Source organism: Nerophis ophidion, linkage group LG29, assembly GCF_033978795.1.
Source record: "Nerophis ophidion isolate RoL-2023_Sa linkage group LG29, RoL_Noph_v1.0, whole genome shotgun sequence".
In the NCBI taxonomy this organism is placed as follows: domain Eukaryota; kingdom Metazoa; phylum Chordata; class Actinopteri; order Syngnathiformes; family Syngnathidae; genus Nerophis; species Nerophis ophidion.
In genome coordinates, this window is record NC_084639.1 from 1,001,774 (window position 1) to 1,022,222 (window position 20,449).

The following is a 20,449-nucleotide window of genomic DNA, read 5'->3' on the forward strand; positions in this document are numbered from 1 at the left end:
ACACATTTAGTAATACAGACACACATTTAGTAATACAGACACACATTTAGTATTACAGACAGACATTTAGTACTACACACATTTAGTAATACAGACACACATTTAGTAATACAGACACACATTTAGTATTACAGACAGACATTTAGTATTACAGACACACATTTAGTACTACACACATTTAGTACTACACACATTTAGTAATACAGACACACATTTAGTAATACAGACACACATTTAGTATTACAGACAGACATTTAGTACTACACACATTTAGTAATACAGACACACATTTAGTATTACAGACAGACATTTAGTACTACACACGTTTAGTATTACAGACACACATTTAGTAATACAGACACACATTTAGTATTACAGACACACATTTAGTACTACACACATTTAGTAATACGGACACACATTTAGTATTACAGACAGACATTTAGTACTACACACATTTAGTATTACAGACACACATTTAGTAATACAGACACACATTTAGTATTACAGACACATATTTAGTACTACACACATTTAGTATTACAGACAGACATTTAGTACTACACACATTTAGTAATACAGACACACATTTAGTAATACAGACACACATTTAGTATTACAGACATTTAGTATTACAGACACACATTTAGTACTACACACATTTAGTACTACACACATTTAGTAATACAGACACACATTTAGTATTACAGACAGACATTTAGTATTACAGACACACATTTAGTACTACACACATTTAGTACTACACACATTTAGTAATACAGACACACATTTAGTAATACAGACACACATTTAGTACTACACACATTTAGCATTACACACATTTAGTATTACAGACACACATTTAGTAATACAGACACACATTTAGTAATACAGACAGACATTTAGTATTACAGACATTTAGTATTACAGACACACATTTAGTAATACAGACACACATTTAGTATTACAGACACACATTTAGTACTACACACATTTAGTATTACAGACACACATTTAGTAATACAGACACACATTTAGTAATACAGACACACATTTAGTACTACACACATTTAGTATTACAGACACACATTTAGTAATACAGACACACATTTAGTATTACAGACAGACATTTAGTACTACACACATTTAGTATTACAGACACACATTTAGTAATACAGACACACATTTAGTATTACACACATTTAGTACTACACACATTTAGTAATACAGACACACATTTAGTAATACAGACAGACATTTAGTAATACAGACACACATTTAGTAATACAGACACACATTTAGTACTACACACATTTAGTATTACACACATTTAGTACTACACACATTTAGTAATACAGACACACATTTAGTAATACAGACACACATTTAGTAATACAGACACACATTTAGTAATACAGACAGACATTTAGTAATACAGACACACATTTAGTAATACAGACACACATTTAGTACTACACACATTTAGTATTACACACATTTAGTACTACACACATTTAGTATTACAGACACACATTTAGTAATACAGACACACATTTAGTAATACAGACACACATTTAGTACTACACACATTTAGTATTACACACATTTAGTACTACACACATTTAGTAATACAGACACACATTTAGTAATACAGACAGACATTTAGTAATACAGACACACATTTAGTAATACAGACACACATTTAGTACTACACACATTTAGTATTACACACATTTAGTACTACACACATTTAGTAATACAGACACACATTTAGTAATACAGACAGACATTTAGTATTACAGACATTTAGTATTACAGACACACATTTAGTAATACAGACACACATTTAGTATTACAGACAGACATTTAGTACTACACACATTTAGTACTACACACATTTAGTAATACAGACACACATTTAGTAATACAGACAGACATTTAGTATTACAGACACACATTTAGTACTACACACATTTAGTACTACACACATTTAGTAATACAGACACACATTTAGTATTACAGACATTTAGTATTACAGACACACATTTAGTATTACAGACACACATTTAGTACTACACACATTTAGTATTACAGACACACATTTAGTATTACAGACACACATTTAGTACTACACACATTTAGTATTACAGACATTTAGTACTACACACATTTAGTACTACACACATTTAGTACTACACACATTTAGTAATACAGACAGACATTTAGTATTACAGACATTTAGTATTACAGACACACATTTAGTATTACAGACACACATTTAGTACTACACACATTTAGTATTACAGACACACATTTAGTATTACAGACACACATTTAGTACTACACACATTTAGTATTACAGACATTTAGTACTACACACATTTAGTACTACACACATTTAGTACTACACACATTTAGTAATACAGACAGACATTTAGTATTACACACATTTAGTATTACAGACATTTAGTACTACACACATTTAGTACTACACACATTTAGTACTACACACATTTAGTAATACAGACAGACATTTAGTACTACACACATTTAGTATTACAGACACACATTTAGTATTACAGACACACATTTAGTACTACACACATTTAGTATTACAGACATTTAGTACTACACACATTTAGTACTACACACATTTAGTACTACACACATTTAGTAATACAGACAGACATTTAGTATTACAGACATTTAGTATTACAGACATTAGGTTCCAGAATGGCTGCCACGTGGCGGAGAGAGGCGCCATGCGGTGTATTGCGGGTGTGGTGGACAGATAATTGGAGCGAGCCTTTTCATTAAATGCAGTCAGCGGTGAGAACCCCCCCACCCCCCCTCTTGAGAGGAGAGACTCTCCTCCGCCATACTCATCAGCAGTCGCAGGCTGCAGGAAGGAGGCGGGGCCCCACTCAGAGGGGAAGAGGCGGGACTTAAGCAAAAGGATCCTCCTCCACTGTTTCCACAATGAGGATAAAAGACTCTGAGTGGGTGTGGTCATGTGACCCACTCATGGCGGCGCAGGTTGCAGAAGGGTGGTAGTTAGCATCTTTCAAGGTTAAACTTCCTGTTTACAAGTGTGAGAGTCGTCAGATCAGGTTTGTCTGCATCAACACTTACTTGCTCTCTGGAGATGGTTGTCTTCACCAACCAATCACCTCCTTCAAACCACTCTTTCAAGTCAACCATGTATATATATATATATATATATATATATATATATGTAGGTGTGGGAAAAATCACAAGACTACTTCATCTCTACAGAAGTGTTTCATGAGGGGTTCCCTCAATCATCAGGAGATTGAAAAAAAAAATCTCCTGATGATTGAGGGAACCCCTCATGAAACAATTCTGTAGAGATGAAGTAGTCTTGGGATTTTTCTCACACCTACATATTGCGCTCTACCACGGTATCAAGCACTATTCTCTGGATAATCCAATCAAGACATATATATGTATATATATATATATATATATATATATATATATATATATATATATATATATATATATATACACATATATAATTATTTTTTTTTTTTTTCCTTTTGGTCCGGGACCCTATGGGACTGTGTGTCAAGGGGTGGCACTTTTGTGATTTCTGCGATGGTTTTTTATTGACTTCTGGATCTGCCTCCCGGGAGCCTTTTGGCCATGGTGACCAGCTGCTGGGTCTCTGCCACACCAGAGTCAGTTTGGAGAGACTGGAGAAGATGTGGATGAAGAGAAAGGACTGCGGAGTTTGGAGAGACTGGAGAAGATGTGGATGAAGAGACAGGACTGCAGAGTTTGGAGAGACTGGAGAAGATGTGGATGAAGAGACAGGACTGCAGAGTTTGGAGAGACTGGAGAAGATGTGGATGAAGAGACAGGACTGCAGAGTTTGGAGAGACTGGAGAAGATGTGGATGAAAAGACAGGACTGCGGAGCTTGGAGAGACTGGAGAAGATGTGGATGAAAAGACAGGACTGCGGAGTTTGGAGGGACTGGAGAAGATGTGGATGAAGAGACAGGACTGCGGAGTTTGGAGGGACTGGAGAAGATGTGGATGAAGAGACAGGACTGCGGAGTTTGGAGAGACTGGAGAAGATGTGGATGAAAAGACAGGACTGCGGAGTTTGGAGAGACTGGAGAAGATGTGGATGAAGAGACAGGACTGCAGAGTTTGGAGAGACTGGAGAAGATGTGGATGAAGAGACAGGACTGCGGAGTTTGGAGAGACTGGAGAAGATGTGGATGAAGAGACAGGACTGCGGAGTTTGGAGAGACTGGAGAAGATGTGGATGAAGAGACAGGACTGCAGAGTTTGGAGAGACTGGAGAAGATGTGGATGAAGAGACAGGACTGCGGAGTTTGGAGAGACTGGAGAAGATGTGGATGAAGAGACAGGACTGCGGAGTTTGGAGAGACTGGAGAAGATGTGGATGAAGAGACAGGACTGCAGAGTTTGGAGAGACTGGAGAAGATGTGGATGAAGAGACAGGACTGCAGAGTTTGGAGAGACTGGAGAAGATGTGGATGAAAAGACAGGACTGCAGAGTTTGGAGAGACGCGTGTATAATATATCCAAGAGTCACAGTTGCATGGCATTATGGGTAATCCCTATGCTGCGTTTATAATGTGCCACAGATCCAATGCTCTCCAGAAATGTGTTTGTTATTCTTATTTGGTGTGGGTTCACAGAGTGTGGCGCATATTAGTAAAGAGTGTTAAAATTGTGTTATATCACAACCATTAGTGTGATGTGTATGGCTGTAGAACAAGACCTCTGGTTTACTCACAGTGAAGGCAAAGAAAACCTCCTTTAGCATTTTAAAAATAATGGCAGGGAAAGTGTCACTCGTGACGTGACGATTTTGAGAGTACTTCTTTCCTCCCATTCCTGTTGGAACATTGGGCGATGAGTCCTGTCCATTTGTTCTGGTCAATGGCGACCCTTCCTGCTCCATGCCAGCTGACTCCCATTTCTCTCAGGTCTTTCTTATACATACACATATATCTACATACATACATACATACATACATGCACATATATCTACATACATACATACACATATATCTACATACATACATACATACATGCACATATATCTACATACATACATACACATATATCTACATACATACATACATACATGCACATATATCTACATACATACATACACATATATCTACATACATACATACATACATGCACATATATCTACATACATACATACACATATATCTACATACATACATACATACACATATATCTACATACATACATACACATATATCTACATACATACATACACATATATCTACATACATACATACATACACATATATCTACATACATACATGCACATATATCTACATACATACATACACATATATCTACATACATACATACATACATGCACATATATCTACATACATACATACACATATATCTACATACATACATACATACATGCACATATATCTACATACATACATACACATATATCTACATACATACATACATACATGCACATATATCTACATACATACATACACATATATCTACATACATACATACATACACATATATCTACATACATACATACACATATATCTACATACATACATACACATATATCTACATACATACATACACATATATCTACATACATACATACATACATACGCACACACACACATGTATGACGAGTTGAGTTTATAGCAAAAAGTTCTATTTTGGTTTCATCTGACCACATGACATTCTCCCCATCCTCTGCTGTATCATCCATGTATCCATTTTGTTATAAACTCAACTCGTGTTTGGAGGAAGAAGAATACTGAGTTTCCCATTCTGTCTCTCCCAGTTGAAGTGTACCTATGATGAAAATGACAGACCTCTGTCATCATTTGAAGTGGGAGAACTTGCACAATCGCTGGCTGACTAAATACTTGTTTGCCCCACTGTATATATATATATATATATATATATATATATATACACATATATGTATATATGTATATACATATATATATATATATATATATATATATATATATATATATATATATATACATATATATATATATGTATATATGTATATACATATATATATATATATATATATATATATATATATATGTATATACATATATATATATATACATATTTCCATTTTCTACCGCTTATGCCCTTTTGGGGTCGTGGAGGGGGGTGGAGCCTATCTCAGCTACAATCGGGTGGAAGGCGGTGTACAACCTGGACAAGTTGCCACCTCATCACAGGGCCAACACAGATAGACAGACAACATTCACACACTAGGGACCATTTAGTGTTGCCAATCAACCTATCCCCAGGTGCATGTCTTTGGAGGTGGGAGGGGCCTATCCCCAGGTGCATGTCTTTGGAGGTGGGAGGGGCCTATCCCCAGGTGCATGTCTTTGGAGGTGGGAGGGGCCTATCCCCAGGTGCATGTCTTTGGAGGTGGGAGGAAGCCCGAGTACCCGGAGGGAACCCACACATTCACGGGGAGAACATGCAAACTCCACACAGAAAGATCCAGAGCCTGGGATTGAACCCCGGACTGCAGGACCTTCGTATTGTGAGGCAGACGCACTAACCCCTCTGCCACCGTGAAGCCTATATATATATATATATATATATATATATATATATATATATATATATATATATATATATATATATATATATATTCTTATGTCAAAAAGTCGATTTTTTAAAAATGTATTTCATATGTACAAGTTTGTTTGTCATCATTCTGACTTTATTTTCTCAAAATGTCCATTTTTGTATGTAAATGGTTGTGCTTGTATAGCACTTTTCTATCTTCAAGGTAGTCAAATCACCATAAATGATCACTGGGCGCGGCACAGCTGTTGCCCACTGCTCCCCTCACCTCCCGGGGGGTGATCATGGGTGATGGGTCAAATGCAGAGAATAATTTCGTCACATCTAGTATGTGTGTTACAATCATTGCTACTTTACTTTACTTTACTTTACTTTACTCAAAACACTTTGACACCAGTTTCACAGACACTCATACACACACACGCACACACACACACGCACGCACAGAGAGAGAGATGGCGCACAACGGATGTGATGAGGTTGGTAGTAAGTGGGAATTGAACCAGGAATCCTCAGGTTGCTGGCACGTCCACGCCACCCCCAAGTCCCCGTATCTTCTCTTATCTCGTTATTTTGTCTTTATTATCTCATCATTTCTACTTTTCGTCTCACGCTAACGACTCACCACTGGGGTATTCCTTTTTTTATCGTGGCGGAAACGGGCTTCCAAAGTAAAGCATCGCCTGATGCTTTTATTATGAAGTAGCCGACGGCAGGACACAAAGACTCCAACTCCCAGCATGCTCCGCGGCCCGTCTGGTGCTGCCAGACCAGTGTTTTGGAGGCGGGGAGTCTCAGTGGCTCTACTGGCCGGGCGGCGGTGTGTGTGCGTCGGACAGCAGGAGGCAGGAGGAGCCCGCAGCGCCTGGAGGACGAGACGGCGAGAAAAGGAGAGACGGCGGAAAGAAAAAGAGGTGAAGTTGAAAGAAAGACGCCGCGTTGCTCGGATGAACATATCGGAGCTCCAAGGCTGAAGTTTGGGTGTCGCCGAGGACAAAAAGCCGACAAGGTGAGAGACTCCTCGTCTTCTTTTTTTTTTTTTTGTCGTCCTCACATCTGCTTTGTTGAAGTTGAAGTACGACGGCCATCGAACATCTGCACCGCCGCCTTTAAATCTCTGTATCAATGCGCGCATTTGATAGCTAGTCCCCCCAAATATGAACATCTCTGTATCAATGCGCGCATGTGTTAGCTAGTCCCCCCCAAATATGAACATCTCTGTATCAATGCGCGCATGTGTTAGCTAGTCCCCCCCAAATATGAACATCTCTGTATCAATGCGCGCATTTGTTAGCTAGTCCCCCCCAAATATGAACATCTCTGTATCAATGCGCGCATTTGTTAGCTAGTCCCCCCCAAATATGAACATCTCTGTATCAATGCGCGCATTTGTTAGCTAGTCCCCCCCAAATAGAAGCCTGTGAAGGAGATTTGTCTTCCAACTAACTTGAAGGTCCAGTCTCACTTCCAACACCACAATGGTCAACACTAGACACACTCTTTTGGACTTGGCAGCAGAGTGCGGATGTTTGAGATTTAAAGCCACATAGAAAAGAAGGAAGGAAGGAGGGGGCTGACAGAAAGTGCCAAGAATGGAGAGAGTTGCAATAAAAGCAAGGCAAGGCAAGAGCATGCATGATCATCATCATCATCATCACATTTGAGGAGGGTGGACAGACACATTGTATTGTCTGCTTCACTTTTTCCACCCCTGGCCACCGCCTGACTAATACGAAAGGACGGCGGGGCCAATTTTGTCATTTTCACCTTTGAAACCTGTACAATATGTAGATAATTTTCAAAGAACTAGAACATACTATTTCAGTAGAATTTTTGTGTGAATGCTGAAGAGCCACCGTTGAGTTGAAATGCTAACAGTTAGCACGCTGGCCAGATAGCGCCATGTCACAAAATATATTTGCAAAATAAGCTTAAGAAAAACAGTAGGATGCCAACAATGGCATGCTTAACCAAATATATGACGCTCAGGTGTAAACTTGCTTAATTAGCTCAAAAAAAGTTAGCATGCTATAGTTAGAATGCTAACTGTAACAAGTTATTTACAAGATGAATTGTTCCGTAGAACCGTTCAAACACAAATCAGAAAATACAATTGTTATAAAAACAATGACCATTGAAAAATAAACTGTAGATAAAATCCTTTCAGTCGTCCAATGCACATTTAAATAAGAAGTCTTTCCAGCCTGGGTTTGGTATTGTGAACTAACTCTAACTCTAACCCTAACATTAGCATCCTAGAGGCCTGTCTCAAATCTTCCCCATGACTATTCCACATTTTTAGGAGCTTAAAACCGAAGTAGCAAAATATAATACTCCGAGGTGCGTACCTGGAAAATGCTAGCCAGCTAAAGTTAGCATGTATCAAGTGTGACTGAGGTGTCAACCTACAAAAATATTTTTAAAAAGGTAGCATACAAACCTTAGCATGCTAACAGGTTTCACCCGCCAAGTAACAAAGTATTTGACACTGAGGTGTATACCTGCAAAATTAGGCAAAAAGCTAGCACGTTAACATTAGAATGCTAAGGAAAAATTAGCCATCGGCCGCGAACGCTTTGGACACACCTGGTCTACAGCGTTTACGTCAGAGGTTGCCAAACAATCATTCAGATGCAACACCAAAAATCATGACACACCTTCATTTAATGTCTTTTCTAAATGACTATCTCTATTTGAATGTCGACTGTGTTCAATCAATATGTTTTAGTGATGCCTGAGGGTCAAAGTTCTCACTTGAGGCTGTAAAAAACCTTCTTGTTTGATGAAGATGTTGAAGAAATAAGGAAGCTAAATTCAAGCCAAACAATGACAGAATGTAGAAGTTAGTTTTTCTTATTATTTTGGATTCAAGTCAAAAGGAACTTTCCGTAACGTCTTTGCCATTCCTGTCTAATTACCATAAATTACTACTTTCTTCTTGCACTTTGAATCTTGCGGCTTATTGAATCTATTTAGCTAATTGGAGCGCTAGCTTGCGAAGCTATCGGGTTCATGACGATGACTTCTGTTTTGTTTGATTAGCCGTTTTACTGGCGTGTTACAAACAATTAAAGTATGTAAACAAACAATTACAAAACATATCTGTGTAAATAATTCATTTCACAACGTACTTATCTGCAACTTATAGTCGGGTGTGGCTAATATATGGAAAAAAAGTTTTCTTATTCTACTATTTAGTGAGTGCGACTTATATATCGTTGAACTTGATAGTCCGGAAAATACGGTACTTGAGTAAAACATGTTTATTCCAGCCCGCGGTTCGCAAGATCAGTTTGCTAAATATAAAAACAGACAACATTTGAATGAGAAAACGGCCCTTCTAAATGTGTCCACTTGATGTCGCAATAGCATTTCAAGTGTAACCCATGTCACACATGACAGTATTCAGAGAAGGCGTGTCAGCTGACTGTAAGCACCCACTGGATCGCTCCTGTTGTTGCTGGCGGCAGACTGGTGCAGCATCGACGAACAATACCTTCTTTCATTGTAAATGATCCACGAAACAGATACAATAACAAAACGTTAAGATGCAAATACTTAAGTGAATTTGACCATCATATTTTTAGTTAAAGTTCCGTGCAGCGCTTGCAATTGGTTAAATGCAAGATGCGCACCCTGAACTCCTTTGTAAAAAGGTAGGTTTCTATATTTGTTGTGTTTATTTTATGCTTAAACATTGGTCAAGTTTGTAGTTATTTTACCTTGAATTTTTTTGTTTATATTGTAATTGTAATATTGGAATGATGATAAATGAATGTGTTGTGGCAGTTGCGGATGTCACCAATGCGGCGGTTTGAGGAAACACTCGGTTGATTTTCCTCACGTTTTGAACGGTGAACTGCCAACATGAGAATGCTAAGGAGGAAGTGCTTAACGTTTTACGGCTTTCTAAATCCACTGAGACAAAGTATAAGTTCATTGTGTTCTTCAAACTGCGCCATTTTTTCCCCATCAGAATTTTCGACTAATGAGGAAGAGGATTAGTCGTGATATGTACATGTTTAGAGTTAGACTGAGATGACAGTCCGAAGTTGTCTTTATTTTGAAGTTCTCATGCAGTTTCAGCCCCAGGCTGAGCTAAAACACCCCTGTTATTGGAAGCCATGACATGTTGATGTAAGGTCACAAGACAGGAAGTATATTTCTCCAGGGGGCGTGGCTAAAGGCGAGAATTGCCCACGTTGTTTGACTTGTTACCATTTCTGTGGTGCATGACATTGTACTGGAGTTGTCAAAAAGCCAACTGAAAGAGGTAGTAGATGAGATGTAGTGTAAAGGTCAAATATGGGTTAGAAATGTTCCTGTCTGCGAGGGTGCTGACACGCCTGCCTTTCTTCTCCTGTTTCCCCAGGAATGTTTGACGGCAGAAAAGGACAGGAGTGTCAGTAATGGAGGCCGTGGGGGCCCCATCCTTCACCGTACATCACGCCAGCCTCTGCCATGGCTAACTGCCTCCCGCCCGCCGCGTGCCATGCCCCGCCAGCGCCATGCTAAGGCGGCGCGGGAGTAACCACGAGGAGCGCTCGCTTGGCGCCCAGGGAAAAAGCTGGAAGAAGTTGGTGGAAAATCTCTGACTTCATCGTCGACACCGGTTTGTTGTTTCCACCTAGATACTTGACTTTTTGCCAAGCCAAGCCACGTCCTGAGAGCTGAGTGGTGATGGCACTAGCTATGGACCAGGAAGTGAGGATGTGAGGGGCAGGAGGATGGGCGCCGTATGAAGAGAAGGAGGAACCAGCGCAGCACAATGGCCCAAAGCAGTTTGCTGCAGGGGAAACGCTTTTATTGCCGGGAATGGGTCTTCCACAAGATCCAGCATTGCCTCCAGGAGAAGAGCGACAACCTCGGCGGGGCGAGCGGCACACCCGGTAAGCAGCCGGCGCCCGTGAAAGGCGGCAACTCCTGGGGGGTGTTGCTGGTCGGCGGTCCCGGCAGCGGGAAAACGGCGCTGTGCACGGAGCTGCTGTGGCCCACGTCCGCCCAGGGAGCCCAGCGGGGCCTGCACCAGCGCGGCCTGGCGTTCCACTTCTGCCGGGCGGACGACTCGGACACGCTGTGCGTCGCCGGCTTCGTCCGCCGCCTGGTGGCGCAGATCTGCCGCGGCGGGCTGGTGCCGGGCTACGAGGAGAAGGTGCGCGACCCGGCCGTGCAGGGAGCCCTGCAGCCCGGCGAGTGCGAGAGGAACCCCGCCGAGGCCTTCAAGAGGTAAGGAGCCACACACCATACAGTCAGGTGGCTCGCGGCCCAAGATGGTCAATTTGTTTTGCTCCTTTGCTAATCTACCACATTTTATTTTGTCTCAATACAAAGTCGGGATACAACACTTTCTTTCAGATATATACGTTGTGAAATGAGTTATTTACGCAGATGTTTTAAACATTTATTTACATACCTTATTTGTCTGTAACAAGGCAGTAAAACGTCCGATCAAACAAAACAGAAGTCATGGTCATGGACCCACTCGCTAGCTCTCCAATCAGCTAAACAGACTCAATAACTCCACGCTGACATTTTGGTGAACTCACTGAGGAATTCGTGAAAGTCAAACGATACAAAAAGAATGCCGTTGTAACTTAATAATACAAACCCCGTTTCCATTTGAGTTGCTAAATGGTGTTAGATGTAAATATAAACAGAATACAATGATTTGCAATTCCTTTTCAAGCCATATTCAGTTGAATATGCTACAAAGACAACATATTTCATGTTCAAACTCATAAACTTTATTGATTTTTTTCGCAAATAATTAACTTAGAATTTCATGGCTCCAACATGTGCCAAAGTAGTTGGGAAAGGGCATGTTCACCACTGTGTTACATCAGCTTTTCTTTTAACAACACTCAATAAACGTTTGGGAACTGAGGAAACTAATTGTTGAAGTTTTGAAAGTGGAATTCTTTCCCATTCTTGTTTTATGTAGAGCTTCAGTCCTTCAACAGTCCGGGGTCTCCGCTGTCCTATTTTAGGCTTCATAATGCGCCACACATTTTCCATGGGAGACAGGTCTGGACTGCAGGCGGGCCAGGAAAGTACCCGCACTCTTTTACTACGAAACCACACGGTTGTAACACATGCTGAATGTGGCTTGGCATTGTGTTGCTGAAATAAGCAGGGGCGTCCATGAAAAAGACGGCGCTTAGATGGCAGCATATGTTGTTCCAAAAGCTGTATGTACCTTTCAGCATTAATGGTGCCTTCACAGATGTGTAAGTTACCCATGCCTTGGACACTAATGCACCCCCATACCATCACACATGCTGGCTTTTACACTTTGCGTCGATAACAGTCTAGATGGTTCACTTCCCCTTTGGTCCAGATGACACGATGTCGAATATTTCCAAAAACAATTTGAAATGTGGACTCGTCAGACCACAGAACACTTTTCCACTTTGCATCAGTCCGTCTTAGATGATCTCGGGCCCATAGAAGCCAGCGGCGTTTCTGGATGTTGTTGATAAATGGCTTTCGCTTTGCATAGTAGAGCTTTAACTTGCACTTACAGATGTAGCGACCAGCTGTATTTAGTGACAGTGGTTTTCTGAAGTGTTCCTGAGCCCATGTGGTGATATCCTTTAGAAATTGATGTGGGTTTTTGATACAGTGCCGTCTGGGGGATGGAAGGTCACGGTCATTCAATGTTGGTTTCTGGCCATGCCGCTTACGTGCAGTGATTTCTCCAGATTCTCTGAACCTTTTGATGATATTATGGAGCGTAGATGTTGAAATCCCTCAATTTCTTGCAATGTCACTTTGAGAAAGGTTGTTCTTAAACTGTTTGACTATTTGCTCACGCAGTTGTGGACAAGGATGTGAGTCTTTCAAACATTTTTTGGGAAGCTGTTTTTATAGCCAATCATGGCACCCACCTGTTCCCAATTAGCCTGCACACCTGGGGGATGTTCCAAATAAGTGTTTGATGAGCATTCCTCAACTTTATCAGTATTTATTTCCACCTTTCCCAACTTCTTTGTCACGTGTTGCTGGCATCAAATTCTAAAGTTAATGATTATTATCAAAAAAAATAAATACAAATGTTTATGAGTTTGAACATGAAATATGTTGTCTTTGTAGCATATTCAACTGAATATGGCTTGAAAAGGATTTGCAAATCATTGTATTCTGTTTATATTTACATCTAACACCATTTCCCAACTCATATGGAAACGGGGTTTGTACTAAAACAGACATTTGTAAACGTGTTAGCATAGTAGCTAAGGCAAACGTGGCTAGCTTCATTACTTTACGACAGCAGCTACAAATATGCATGAATACACTCCTACAGACATCACACATGGGACGCTCGAGTCAGTAGTTTTAGTTATATTGCAAAACTTACAAACGTTGCTTGGAGTGATGAATGAAGAATCCATACGAGTAGAAACGCTATGGGCGGCGAGAAGACTGAACAGCTTTCCGGTTTAAAAGCACTAATTGGAAGGACACTGCAGCACATGCAGTGAGCAAACTCGTGAAAAAGATAGCGCCATAGCACAAACAATAAAACACATTCTCAAAATGTATCAATTAGCCACACTGTTTTATAAGCCGCAAGGTTCAAAGTGTAGGAACAAAGTAGCAGCTTGATGTCTGGAATTTATGGTATGTTACTGATCATCGGGCTCAAAGACCGTTTTTTTTTTTTTTTTATTAATGGTGGGATAGGCTCCAACCGCCTTGGAAATGTGAGAGGGACAAGAGGTAGAAAATGGGTTGTTGGGGTGAATTTATGTGTTTTATGTTCTGTTTGAGTACTGTACTTGTCAAATATTCTGAGCAGAAATGACATGGATTGAGGTCACACACCAGTCCAAAATGTGGCTCGCTAACACGGCTAAACCAGGTCCTTCCTCGGGCTGATGTAGGACACCTAGGCCTCCTCCCAAGTCTCAACAATCAGGATTAAACATACATTATGGGCTCAAAACATCAACCAATCAAAGTTGTCAAAGGGCTGCACAAGACACAACAAAAAAAGTTTGCATAAAAAGTTGGCATGCTAACATTAGAATGGTAGCACGTGACAGGGTAAGAGGAAATAGCAAAATGCACAATTAGTAGGTGTAAAGATACAACATTATTTAATTCATGTTAGCATGCAAATATCAGAGACGTCAACATCCTTCCAAGATGGCGGCAAGTATCAAAATTCATGATTTTTAGGAGTTAAAAAGCTGGTAAAAAAGTTAGCATGCTAACATTGTCACAAGTGCAGCATGTGAATGGCTGCTTGCTTTGTGAGGTGAAGTGAATTATATTTATATAGCGCTTTTCTCTATTTACATAGCGAAAACCCAATATCTAAGTTACATTTGCAACCTCATCATTCCTCGAGTCGGCTACATAGTCATCCTGGCCATCAAACCATATCAATATATATCGTGATGGACACATCAAATGTTGCTGTCTTAGTTGTAAGAGAGCCAGTGTGTGGAAGGAACTGAAGGTTGGTTGCATGAAGAAACCATATCAATATATATCGTGATGGACAGGTCAAATGTTGCTGTCTTAGTTGTAAGAGAGTGTGTGGAAGGAACTGAAGGTTGGTTGCATGAAGAAACCATATCAATATATATCGTGATGGACACATCAAATGTTGCTGTCTTAGTTGTAAGAGAGCCAGCGTGTGGAAGGAACTGAAGGTTGGTTGCATGAAGAAACCATATCAATATATATCGTGATGGACAGGTCAAATGTTGCTGTCTTAGTTGTAAGAGAGCCAGTGTGTGGAAGGAACTGAAGGTTGGTTGCATGAAGAAACCATATCAATATATATCATGATGGACAGGTCAAATGTTGCTGTCTTAGTTGTAAGAGAGCCAGTGTGTGGAAGGAACTGAAGGTTGGTTGCATGAAGAAACCATATCAATATATATCGTGATGGACACATCAAATGTTGCTGTCTTAGTTGTAAGAGAGCCAGTGTGTGGAAGGAACTGAAGGTTGGTTGCATGAAGAAACCATATCAATATATATCATGATGGACAGGTCAAATGTTGCTGTCTTAGTTGTAAGAGAGCCAGTGTGTGGAAGGAACTGAAGGTTGGTTGCATGAAGAAACCATATCAATATATATCATGATGGACAGGTCAAATGTTGCTGTCTTAGTTGTAAGAGAGCCAGTGTGTGGAAGGAACTGAAGGTTGGTTGCATGAAGAAACCATATCAATATATATCGTGATGGACACATCAAATGTTGCTGTCTTAGTTGTAAGAGAGCCAGTGTGTGGAAGGAACTGAAGGTTGGTTGCATGAAGAAACCATATCAATATATATCGTGATGGACAGGTCAAATGTTGCTGTCTTAGTTGTAAGAGAGCCAGTGTGTGGAAGGAACTGAAGGTTGGTTGCATGAAGAAACCATATCAATATATATCGTGATGGACACATCAAATGTTGCTGTCTTAGTTGTAAGAGAGCCAGCGTGTGGAAGGAACTGAAGGTTGGTTGCATGAAGAAACCATATCAATATATATCATGATGGACAGGTCAAATGTTGCTGTCTTAGTTGTAAGAGAGCCAGTGTGTGGAAGGAACTGAAGGTTGGTTGCATGAAGAAACCATATCAATATATATCGTGATGGACACATCAAATGTTGCTGTCTTAGTTGTAAGAGAGTGTGTGGAAGGAACTGAAGGTTGGTTGCATGAAGAAACCATATCAATATATATCGTGATGGACACATCAAATGTTGCTGTCTTAGTTGTAAGAGAGCCAGTGTGTGGAAGGAACTGAAGGTTGGTTGCATGAAGAAACCATATCAATATATATCGTGATGGACACATCAAATGTTGCTGTCTTAGTTGTAAGAGAGCCAGTGTGTGGAAGGAACTGAAGGTTGGTTGCATGAAGAAACCATATCAATATATATCGTGATGGACAGGTCAAATGTTGCTGTCTTAGTTGTAAGAGAGCCAGTGTGTGGAAGGAACTGAAGGTTGGTTGCATGAAGAAACCATATCAATATATATCGTGATGGACAGGTCAAATGTTGCTGTCTTAGTTGTAAGAGAGCCAGTGTGTGGAAGGAACTGAAGGTTGGTTGCATGAAGAAACCATATCAATATATATCGTGATGGACACATCAAATGTTGCTGTCTTAGTTGTAAGAGAGCCAGTGTGTGGAAGGAACTGAAGGTTGGTTGCATGAAGAAACCATATCAATATATATCATGATGGACAGGTCAAATGTTGCTGTCTTAGTTGTAAGAGAGCCAGCGTGTGGAAGGAACTGAAGGTTGGTTGCATGAAGAAACCATATCAATATATATCGTGATGGACACATCAAATGTTGCTGTCTTAGTTGTAAGAGAGCCAGCGTGTGGAAGGAACTGAAGGTTGGTTGCATGAAGAAACCATATCAATATATATCGTGATGGACACATCAAATGTTGCTGTCTTAGTTGTAAGAGAGCCAGCGTGTGGAAGGAACTGAAGGTTGGTTGCATGAAGAAACCATATCAATATATATCGTGATGGACACATCAAATGTTGCTGTCTTAGTTGTAAGAGAGCCAGCGTGTGGAAGGAACTGAAGGTTGGTTGCATGAAGAAACCATATCAATATATATCGTGATGGACACATCAAATGTTGCTGTCTTAGTTGTAAGAGAGCCAGTGTGTGGAAGGAACTGAAGGTTGGTTGCATGAAGAAACCATATCAATATATATCGTGATGGACAGGTCAAATGTTGCTGTCTTAGTTGTAAGAGAGCCAGTGTGTGGAAGGAACTGAAGGTTGGTTGCATGAAGAAACCATATCAATATATATCGTGATGGACACATCAAATGTTGCTGTCTTAGTTGTAAGAGAGCCAGTGTGTGGAAGGAACTGAAGGTTGGTTGCATGAAGAAACCATATCAATATATATCGTGATGGACACATCAAATGTTGCTGTCTTAGTTGTAAGAGAGCCAGTGTGTGGAAGGAACTGAAGGTTGGTTGCATGAAGAAACCATATCAATATATATCATGATGGACACATCAAATGTTGCTGTCTTAGTTGTAAGAGAGCCAGCGTGTGGAAGGAACTGAAGGTTGGTTGCATGAAGAAACCATATCAATATATATCGTGATGGACACATCAAATGTTGCTGTCTTAGTTGTAAGAGAGCCAGCGTGTGGAAGGAACTGAAGGTTGGTTGCATGAAGAAACCATATCAATATATATCGTGATGGACACATCAAATGTTGCTGTCTTAGTTGTAAGAGAGCCAGTGTGTGGAAGGAACTGAAGGTTGGTTGCATGAAGAAACCATATCAATATATATCATGATGGACACATCAAATGTTGCTGTCTTAGTTGTAAGAGAGCCAGTGTGTGGAAGGAACTGAAGGTTGGTTGCATGAAGAAACCATATCAATATATATCGTGATGGACACATCAAATGTTGCTGTCTTAGTTGTAAGAGAGCCAGCGTGTGGAAGGAACTGAAGGTTGGTTGCATGAAGAAACCATATCAATATATATCATGATGGACACATCAAATGTTGCTGTCTTAGTTGTAAGAGAGCCAGTGTGTGGAAGGAACTGAAGGTTGGTTGCATGAAGAAACCATATCAATATATATCATGATGGACACATCAAATGTTGCTGTCTTAGTTGTAAGAGAGCCAGTGTGTGGAAGGAACTGAAGGTTGGTTGCATGAAGAAACCATATCAATATATATCGTGATGGACACATCAAATGTTGCTGTCTTAGTTGTAAGAGAGCCAGTGTGTGGAAGGAACTGAAGGTTGGTTGCATGAAGAAACCATATCAATATATATTGTGATGGACACATCAAATGTTGCTGTCTTAGTTGTAAGAGAGCCAGTGTGTGGAAGGAACTGAAGGTTGGTTGCATGAAGAAACCATATCAATATATATCATGATGGACACATCAAATGTTGCTGTCTTAGTTGTAAGAGAGCCAGTGTGTGGAAGGAACTGAAGGTTGGTTGCATGAAGAAACCATATCAATATATATCGTGATGGACACATCAAATGTTGCTGTCTTAGTTGTAAGAGAGCCAGTGTGTGGAAGGAACTGAAGGTTGGTTGCATGAAGAAACCATATCAATATATATCGTGATGGACACATCAAATGTTGCTGTCTTAGTTGTAAGAGAGCCAGTGTGTGGAAGGAACTGAAGGTTGGTTGCATGAAGAAACCATATCAATATATATTGTGATGGACACATCAAATGTTGCTGTCTTAGTTGTAAGAGAGCCAGTGTGTGGAAGGAACTGAAGGTTGGTTGCATGAAGAAACCATATCAATATATATCATGATGGACACATCAAATGTTGCTGTCTTAGTTGTAAGAGAGCCAGTGTGTGGAAGGAACTGAAGGTTGGTTGCATGAAGAAACCATATCAATATATATCGTGATGGACACATCAAATGTTGCTGTCTTAGTTGTAAGAGAGTGTGTGGAAGGAACTGAAGGTTGGTTGCATGAAGAAACCATATCAATATATATCGTGATGGACAGGTCAAATGTTGCTGTCTTAGTTGTAAGAGAGCCAGTGTGTGGAAGGAACTGAAGGTTGGTTGCATGAAGAAACCATATCAATATATATCATGATGGACAGGTCAAATGTTGCTGTCTTAGTTGTAAGAGAGCCAGCGTGTGGAAGGAACTGAAGGTTGGTTGCATGAAGAAACCATATCAATATATATCGTGATGGACACATCAAATGTTGCTGTCTTAGTTGTAAGAGAGCCAGTGTGTGGAAGGAACTGAAGGTTGGTTGCATGAAGAAACCATATCAATATATATCGTGATGGACACATCAAATGTTGCTGTCTTAGTTGTAAGAGAGCCAGTGTGTGGAAGGAACTGAAGGTTGGTTGCATGAAGAAACCATATCAATATATATCGTGATGGACACATCAAATGTTGCTGTCTTAGTTGTAAGAGAGCCAGTGTGTGGAAGGAACTGAAGGTTGGTTGCATGAAGAAACCATATCAATATATATCGTGATGGACAGGTCAAATGTTGCTGTCTTAGTTGTAAGAGAGCCAGTGTGTGGAAGGAACTGAAGGTTGGTTGCATGAAGAAACCATATCAATATATATCGTGATGGACAGGTCAAATGTTGCTGTCTTAGTTGTAAGAGAGCCAGTGTGTGGAAGGAACTGAAGGTTGGTTGCATGAAGAAACCATATCAATATATATCGTGATGGACACATCAAATGTTGCTGTCTTAGTTGTAAGAGAGCCAGTGTGTGGAAGGAACTGAAGGTTGGTTGCATGAAGAAACCATATCAATATATATCATGATGGACAGGTCAAATGTTGCTGTCTTAGTTGTAAGAGAGCCAGCGTGTGGAAGGAACTGAAGGTTGGTTGCATGAAGAAACCATATCAATATATATCGTGATGGACACATCAAATGTTGCTGTCTTAGTTGTAAGAGAGCCAGTGTGTGGAAGGAACTGAAGGTTGGTTGCATGAAGAAACCATATCAATATATATCATGATGGACACATCAAATGTTGCTGTCTTAGTTGTAAGAGAGCCAGTGTGTGGAAGGAACTGAAGGTTGGTTGCATGAAGAAACCATATCAATATATATCATGATGGACAGGTCAAATGTTGCTGTCTTAGTTGTAAGAGAGCCAGTGTGTGGAAGGAACTGAAGGTTGGTTGCATGAAGAAACCATATCAATATATATCATGATGGACAGGTCAAATGTTGCTGTCTTAGTTGTAAGAGAGCCAGTGTGTGGAAGGAACTGAAGGTTGGTTGCATGAAGAAACCATATCAATATATATCATGATGGACACATCAAATG

The 20,449-nt window shown here is 40.1% G+C and overlaps 1 protein-coding gene across 1 annotated transcript in view; it reads left to right on the top strand.

Moving 5' to 3' along the window:
- The first annotated feature begins 7,408 nt into the window (after nt 1-7,408).
- LOC133546234 (ankyrin repeat domain-containing protein 50-like) overlaps nt 7,409-20,449 on the top strand; it is a 103,148-nt gene continuing 90,107 nt past the window's right edge. Inside the window, exons 1-2 of the mRNA XM_061892133.1 lie at nt 7,409-7,652; nt 11,016-11,869. Of these exons, the coding sequence (XP_061748117.1) occupies nt 11,382-11,869 (488 nt within the window). The 5' untranslated portion in view covers nt 7,409-7,652; nt 11,016-11,381. The remainder of the gene's footprint in view (nt 7,653-11,015; nt 11,870-20,449) is intronic.